At 40.5% G+C, this 8489-nt stretch overlaps 1 protein-coding gene across 1 annotated transcript; it reads left to right on the forward strand.

Moving 5' to 3' along the window:
- Positions 1-512: 512 nt before the first annotated feature.
- dhrs12la (dehydrogenase/reductase 12-like a) lies at positions 513-8484 on the forward strand. Its single transcript, XM_010750003.3, has 10 exons — positions 513-633; positions 2447-2580; positions 3472-3554; positions 3635-3730; positions 3827-3908; positions 4017-4078; positions 4592-4696; positions 5353-5443; positions 5616-5753; positions 7553-8484. The coding sequence occupies exons 1-10, from the start codon at positions 578-580 to the stop codon at positions 7666-7668; spliced, it is 963 nt and encodes a 320-aa protein (XP_010748305.3). The 5' UTR covers positions 513-577; the 3' UTR covers positions 7669-8484.
- The last annotated feature ends 5 nt before the right edge of the window (positions 8485-8489 follow it).

Genomic DNA, 8489 nt, shown 5'->3' on the forward strand with positions numbered 1-8489 from the left:
AGGCTACTGTCTCTCATGAAACTCAAATGCAAATCTGTGATATTAAACGACTCAGCGTCTTACTTTTTTTTTTTTTCAATATTAAAATCCGTTACTGAATAAAACATGTGTGTCTAAAAGCCAGTGTTTTGAGTTACTAAATAAAAAATAAAAATAAGTTAATAAGACGACCATGCGTATTCTATGTAGTATGACGAACGTTTTATCTGTTTTTTATACCTCCCCTTTGTCTGAGCCCCCTGTTATCTTTATTATTTTATATTCCTGTTGTAAACCTTTCACCTGAGGGAGAGGAGACATTTTATTTATATGGGATATAAATATATTATACGTAACATTCACTATGAGTCCTAAAATAGGTCAGTGGGACCACAGACGGGATACTGTATGCTTCTTTTTGTCTTTAGGTTAAATTACACAGTCATTGTCGCATCCTTGCCTCCTGCGGCTGGGGGCGGGGGGGTCGCTGGAGTTTCGCCCACTGATGTTAAATCAATGGAGCTACACGTGGTTCTGGTCCAGGGTAAAAGCGGAGGAGAGAGCTCAGAGCAGCGAGAGGCTTCCAGAGCACAGCACCATGTCTCTGTACCGCAACTCCGCATGGTTCCTGAAGGGAGTGACCGAGTTCACCAGGTAAGACAAGTCTTCTCTTATCTCTCCTGTATGGTGCACAGACTTCATTGTTTTAGGTGCTGGAGTCAGTGTTTGGCTACTGCTGTATGTGTGCATCTTCCCTGTGTGTGTGTGTGCGTGTGCGTGTGTGTGTGTGTGTATGTCTAGGAACAATCAGGTTATTATTTCAGATCAGTTCACAGTAATACATTTACTGAAAGCGATTTAAAAATGCATCATAAACTCATACTGTGCACAGTATAATTTAAGAAACTAAATGTAGAAGAAAAACTGCTAATGATATTGTCACTTTCTGCTTATTGCTTCATGATTTTATTGTATTTATGATTCTAAACATCACAGGGCACTTTGAGTAAACTGTTTCCATATTTAACATTTCATTTGCAACACCAAATTATGTAATGTGACAGTCAAATTCGAAGTTGCCAATATAGGCCTAAAATTTTTATTAGAAAATAGTTCTTCTTGAGATGCACAGTATGTCCCTATATTATATTTCTTATTTCTAAATTGAGTTTCTAAAATGAAAATGTGACTAGTGAGGTCGTCGATATGAAGATCCTAAGAGATGGAATAGGATTGGTCACTCAGTTGCAGAATTAACCTATAGCTCACTGTGTATAACAGATTTGGTGTAGAATTGAGTAGAACCAGGCAAACCAAGGCTCTCTGGCCTTTTTATTGTAAGACTTTCAAAAAATTTGAAGAATGTTTTGAAGAAAATGAACACCATGATAGGCAGAGCTGAAACAAGGAACATAAATTGACTTGGCAACTGTTTTGATGACAAAGAAGAGGCGATTAGAAGAACTTCAAATGTGTTTCTCTGTTTTTAAATTTTGGTTTTGGACTGACAAAAAAAATGTTTTGACCAATTATGAATCCATTGATCTAAGGATAAATGATAATAATCATTGTAAGTTGCAGCCGTAATGTGAAGCAGTATCTAACTGAAATGTCTAGATGATACAGCTGGACCTTTGAATGATGTATAACTTCATGTGTTGGTGTTGATCTTTCTGGTTGTCACTCACTGGAGGTTTTAGTCTACAGACCTTATGAGTGGACTCCAGTACATATCATTGATTTATGAATTGAGCAAAGTTTGCAGTGACTCAGCAGGAGCCATATAAGACCATAAGTCAGTTGTTCAAACACAACGAAGCTCTAAATGTGTTATCAGTCCTATCTGGTGTACTGCAGCCCTAAGGCGTCTACCCTCATCAGTATACATCAAGCCAAGTTGTCTGAAGAGGTGCTTTTGTGATCGCTTCCCTTCTCCCCTTTGTTCTGTGTTATCTTTTCTCCCAGAGAGCTGCCCGGCAACCCGCTCTGACCCTGCACTAATAGCTCTCTGCATGACACCATCGAACAGAGCGGGCATTTAGCCTCAGTATTACCCCCTTCCCTGTCCCCTTTAACCCCCCTCCCTTCACCCGCCCTCAACAATGGCATCCAGGACAATGGGTAGAATTGAAGTCTTTGGTGCCACACAAGTTCAAAAGCTCACACACACACACACACATACACACACACACACACATACACACACACCGATCCTGTTGTCATCGTCGGTAGTCTCAGCCCTAAACCCTTCTCATCGAAGATGATGCCATTGTCTTCATGTCTTCATTGTATCTGTACAGTGAAGCTGTGAAGAGACATACAGTAACCAGACTGACCTCAAACACGAACCCTCTCTGACCTAAACACACACACACACACACATACACACACACTAATTCATTGATATTGCTTTGCAGTCTAGGTTTGCAGAGGTGAATATAACACAGTAAATGTTCGTGTCCTGCAGGAATGCCTTCCTGTCGGCCTCCAAGAGGTTTGTGGAGAAGGACCTTGAGGTGTCCATGGCTGGACGCTCCTTCATGATAACAGGAGCCAACAGTGGCATTGGGAAAGCCACCGCCATGGCCATCGCTAAGAGGGGTACCAATCCTACTGCCTGTTTTTCAGCTCAGATATCAAGACAAACACAACACATGCATTGTGATTGATACTAAAACACTGAAAAAGTTAGTTGTACTACTTTTACTAGGAGGAGTATGTGTTGTCATGACAACAATGGTTGCATGAATAGTTCACAGTCATCTTTCCCAGTTTGAATCATAGAAAGCATCAACTATGCAAAGACCATGTAGCAATGAGGGAAACATCCTCAGTGCATCATACGCAACCAACAGAACAACACAAAGGACAAGTGTTATTAAAAATGAATTGCAATAAAATTGGAGCATAGCATAAATGTAAGACATGTTTCTCACTGAGTACCCAGAAGGCAGGCTGTGTGTCTTCTATTACTGTACTTACAAATAGCATCGTCAGGTTTTCATTGAACAGTGGCTTACCATACAGTGGCTATTGTACCATAACTGTATTTTGGAACTCTGTTTAAATCCGTCACATATGAGATTTATAAGTCTTGGATAGTATTTCTGTTATCCCAGAGCTCAGTGTGTGCAAAAGCGAGGCCTGCTTCACCTCAATCTTGTGTTTTGTGACTACAAACACACCTGATCCCTCAGATTTGAAGTTGCACACAATACAATAAAGTTGAAAATTTCACTGCATTTAGGTAAAAACTATAAGCCCTTACCCTAATATGTAAATCAAAATTAATAATTGTGAGAAACATGCCTGAATATTTGAGATATTCTGTGCACTGTGAGAAATAAAATGTTTGAGAAATCATTATAAAGCACTGCAGCTCGTACAAAGATTGAATGCATCACACAAAGTTGCCACTTTATTTCTTCTTGAATGTGTTCAGTGTTCTCCTTCAGCTGGTAAAAGACGATGTTTATCTCATCTCTGTCAAAGGTGGAACGATCCACATGGTGTGCAGGAACAAGGACAAGGCCGAGGAGGCGAGGGCCGATATCGTCAAGGAGTCAGGAAATAAAGTACAGTATGACTCATTGTCATCTCTCAGGCTCTGGCTCTCCAGACATGACATCATTCATTATTCTGAATGTAATTACAGGAGGTCTACGTCCACATCCTGGACCTGTCTGAGACCAAGAAGGTCTGGGAGTTTGCTGAGGCCTTCAAGAGAAAGTACAAGGCCCTCAATGTGCTGGTGAGAGACACAAGTTAACTGTTTTCATATTTGGAAATATATGCCAATATATACTGTTCACTCCGTGAGTGTTGACTCTATGTCTGTCTCTTTCAGATCAACAACGCAGGCGCCATCATGAGTCAGAGGGATGTGAACGCTGAGGGGCTTGAGAAGAGCTTTGCCACCAACGTCCTCGGTGAGTCAGACGTCAGGGGTGAGGCATGAATGAAGAAAATGTGAAGAGAAAGAAAAGATGGGGGTAGTTATGATATGTTTTTTTTTTTGTTTTTTTATTGTTCTCTAGCGATTTACATTCTCACCAAGAGTCTCATTCCCTTGCTGGAGAAGAGCGCAGATCCCAGAGTGGTGAGTCTCACAATCCCTAGTTTGTCTCACTACAGCCTCCTGGTGGTTTCAAAACTTTTATTAACACCTAATAGACTTATTGCTGCACTGGTCAACGTGATCCATCATTTTAATGAACATTTAATGGGTTTAGACCGTGGCTATTTCATGGTTTAATACTGGTCACACCAGTGAGACATGCCCTCCGAAAACATCCTGAAAATTAGTAAAAAAATTAACCTTTCAGGCATAGGGAGTTGTTGCCTGACAACACAGGGTCATGGGCTGCAGATAAGTCCATAACCACTTATGCTTGTTAGGGTAGCACGGGGCTGGAGCCAATCATAGCTGACATCGGGCGAGAAGCGTACACCCTAGATAACTTACATGCTCTGCATCTTTTTATTCTAATTTGATCAATGTTGTACGTACAGTTTGCTAGTTTAATCTATTACAGTGCATCATATTTCATGTCATGCCTACATAAGCTCCTTTTTTCACCCCTCACCCATGTGTCCATTCGTCCATGTCCAGATCACAGTGTCATCAGGAGGAATGCTGGTGCAGAAGCTCCGGACAGGAAACCTGCAGCATGAGAGAGGCCGCTATGACGGCACCATGGTGTATGCTCAGCACAAAGTAAGACCTGAGCTTCAACACTTGCTGATCTGCAACTGATCAGGCTATCAATATTTACTGTCCCTAGGTGCTCTGAGGTGATCAGAGGACAGACAAGACATACAGTATATGATTTATTTTTATTAGTTTTATTATTGAGAGGAAAAACTTAGAATATTATAGTATGATTAGTCTGCTGGTAATTTGAGTACTTTGACCCTGAAAATACAGGGTAGATATTTGCAGTTTTCAGTCGTTTTTGCGGCAGATTGGGGAATTTTATTAGTCATATATTACAATATTTTATTCCTTTTGATTTAAATTAAGAGTTTTTGAGAAATCATTAACACTAAAATGGACCTTAGTTGATCAAATTTCATATAAATCTGTGTTACAGCTGTTGAAATAAGCCAAATTAAGAGCTACTCCAAGATAAGGTTTTAGGCGTTGGTTGTAGTCCAGAAAACATGTCAGCCTTCAACAGCTAAATCCTGTTTTGTGCTTATAAAGTCACAAAGAACTGTGATTCATCATCTGACACCCCTCAAATCTGAGTGTCTATTTCATATGTTTTACCTGCTCTCTCTGTCTCTCTAAGACACGTTTATTCAGGACTGTGTGTGTGTGTGTGTGTGTGTGTGTGTGTGTGTGTGTGTGTGTGTGTGTGTGTGTTCCAGAGGCAGCAGGTGGTGATGACAGAGCAGCTGGCGAAGACTCACGCTAACATCCACTTCTCCGTCATGCATCCTGGCTGGGTTGACACTCCAGGTACCACGCGCTCACTCACACACATGCAACACTTAGAATTAACAGCTATCATAAATTTGGACAAAGCGAACTAAATCATTTTCTATTCGATAAAAAAATACTTCCCTTATTGCATCATAGTATTTATTCTAGTGTGTTTCTCTTCCTCTCTGTCTCTGCCTGGGTGTCACAGCGGTGGCCAATGCCATGCCAGACTTCCATACCTCTATGAAGGAGAGTCTGAGGACCCCAGAGCAGGGGGCCGACACTGTGGTCTGGCTGGCTGTCTCCGAGGCTGCCACCACAAACCCCAGTGGACGTTTCTACCAGGGTATGTGACAAAACTGAAGCAATCTTTGGCATTTCTATTCACCTTCTTACCTGGATGTGTGTTTGACAAAACAGACAAAAACACTGTTTTATTATCCTAAGAAAAGTAAGAAAGGCGGAAGAGAAGAGAAGAATATTGGCTGAATTATGTGTTTGTCAGTTGTGGGTCAGCACGGTGTGTGTGTTTGTGACGTTTTGGCCCATGTCCATTGCAGCTGGAGTGGGCTGCTTTTGGTGCCAGATACTGCCTGAGAGTACAGTGCCTCCATGAGCACGCCCACACACACACACACACACACACACATGCACACACTCACACACACACACAAATACAGAAACTCCTAGGACAAGGTGGCACACAAGCCTAATATAAAAAGGTCACTTCAACAGAGACACAAACAACTACTGCTACTGCATTCATCTTTTGATGATATGATGTCTGCTGTCCTCATTTTTTACTTTTATTTCTGTCTCCCCAAATATCAGTCAATCAGTTTTCATATTTTTTCATATTTTTCTTATCATATATTAGACATGATTATCAAATTGTAGTAGCTGTCAAGAAGACAGTATAAACTACTACACAATATTTTAATATCAGGGAGGCAATCTTGTATATATCCACATCAAAACTGGATCATGCCCATGCCTATTTTATTTATACTTACCTCTTATCTGGGTCCAAATCACATAAAAAAAAAAAGATGTAGTAATAAATAGTTCTCAGCCATATCTTCTCTATTGGTTTTCCATCATACTTTGATACTTTAGCAAACTGGTAATACGATAGTATTTTTCAATTTAGTGCAGCCAGTTTCAGTGTATAATACCACTGTGGTGAATATGGACAGTTGTAAATGTGTATTTGTTATAATTATATTACTTGTGATCAAAAACTAGTGAGTCAACAACTTTTCTAACAGCCAAACATCAAGCAAGTGCAACAACACAAGACACAGCAGCCAGCTAATATTACTGACTAGTCCAACAGCATGAAGCCCAGCTTGGTGTTTGTCTTTCTGTCTTTTATTTCACTAAGGTCTTGCAAACGACTTGAAGTCAGTCCCAGATTTACTCTGGTCTCGCTTCTTGCTGGCTCACTCTTTCCTTTTCTCTTCTTAGCTTCCTTTGTCAACAAGCTCTTCTGTCTCTTCGCCCGGCCCAAGCTCCGGTTCTAACTACTGTACTAACACACAACTACACAACTAACATTAGCTAACAGCAGCTACAGTTGGTAGCAATTTTCTTTACTGTCCATCAGGAAACTCTGTTAATCAGAGAGCTGAGCAGCCAGAGGGAAAGCCAGAAAATATTTTCTCCATAAAATATGATGCAATTTCACCAAAGTCAGTCAAATATTTGGTTGTGGTTGAGTTATGTACTTCTCGTGGGAGATGGAACAGGCATTCAGGGCACAGAGTGGGAATGTACAATCAAAATGATTTAAAATCTTATTATCTTATGTTATTTAATGGTAGAAAAGTTAGACAATGTTGCTTTAAATTGCACTCTTTGTGGTCTTAAAAGTCTTTAGCTAGGTGAAACCCTGGTACTTAATCATGTGTCAGTGTCAAGAGAGATGCCAGGCTTGTTAAAAAATCAATGCTTCAACAGATCTCCTCTTCAAAAATCAGGCTGATGTTTGTTTTTTATAGCCTTTTAAACCCTCTGACACCTTTAAGAAATCAATATTACATCACAAACACACTAGGGCTTAGGTACTACTCAAGAGGTAATATATAGATCTAAGACATACACACATTTATGTTAACCCCTATTTGTTTATGTGTTTGTGCACAGACCGAAAAATGGTGTCCGCCCACCTGCCACTGGCCTGGACCCACAGCTCCGCCCTGGAAGAACAGAAGTTATTGTCTCTGCTGGAGGACTTGGCCAAGACGTTTCAGCCGCACTGAAGACGGCAAGAGTTACCAGCACACCACCGACACTAACACCGTCCGTTCACACTGACCGAGGCTGGACTCAGCATTTCATCCCCACAGTGATGTAATACACTTGAGCAGAGGGGATAGATGGGTCCATTTTTATCCAAAGTATTTGGAGTGTTAACACTACCTTTGGTCGCTGGCTTAAAATAAGACAGGATGAAGTTCTAAAGTGTTTAAAAAATGCCAGATTAAACTCTGTAACTATTTATATGATAACACATTTTCTTATTTGTGAACTTGTCTAAAAATGTAATTGTGTAAGGCTGCTTGATAGTGACCTTTAAATGAGTTTTCAATGGACGTCATCTCACTGATGGAGAGAGCACCATCTAATAAACCACACACACAGACACTATCCAGCCTGTTTTGACTTTATGAAAGTTGTCAATCAGATGGGAATCTGATGTGACCAAAAGTCACTGCAGTATTAATTCACAACACCAGCTATGGGTTCAATCTCATTCTTTGTGTCTTTATGACTTACAAATGTGGCACGTGACGTGTATTTAACAGCTATGTCAGTAACTCATGTAATTGTTAAGTTGTAGTGCAGCTTCTGTACTGTCCAGGTTGAGCTCAGGCCGGAGATCAAGTGCTCTCTCTATTAGCCGTGTGCCTTAAATACACCACACAGCAACGTCACCTGACATGTGCAATAAAACCTTGATGTATTTACGACTCTGTAATATCTGCCCAGCCCCTTTTAAAGAGGCTTTTTACTGACTGTGACTTTGGCTTGAGTATATCTTGTAAATGCCTGCTTGAATAAAGAAAATGACTGAATGTTT

The sequence above is a fragment of the Larimichthys crocea genome, chromosome VII, assembly GCF_000972845.2.
Source record: "Larimichthys crocea isolate SSNF chromosome VII, L_crocea_2.0, whole genome shotgun sequence".
NCBI classification, from domain to species: Eukaryota; Metazoa; Chordata; class Actinopteri; family Sciaenidae; genus Larimichthys; species Larimichthys crocea.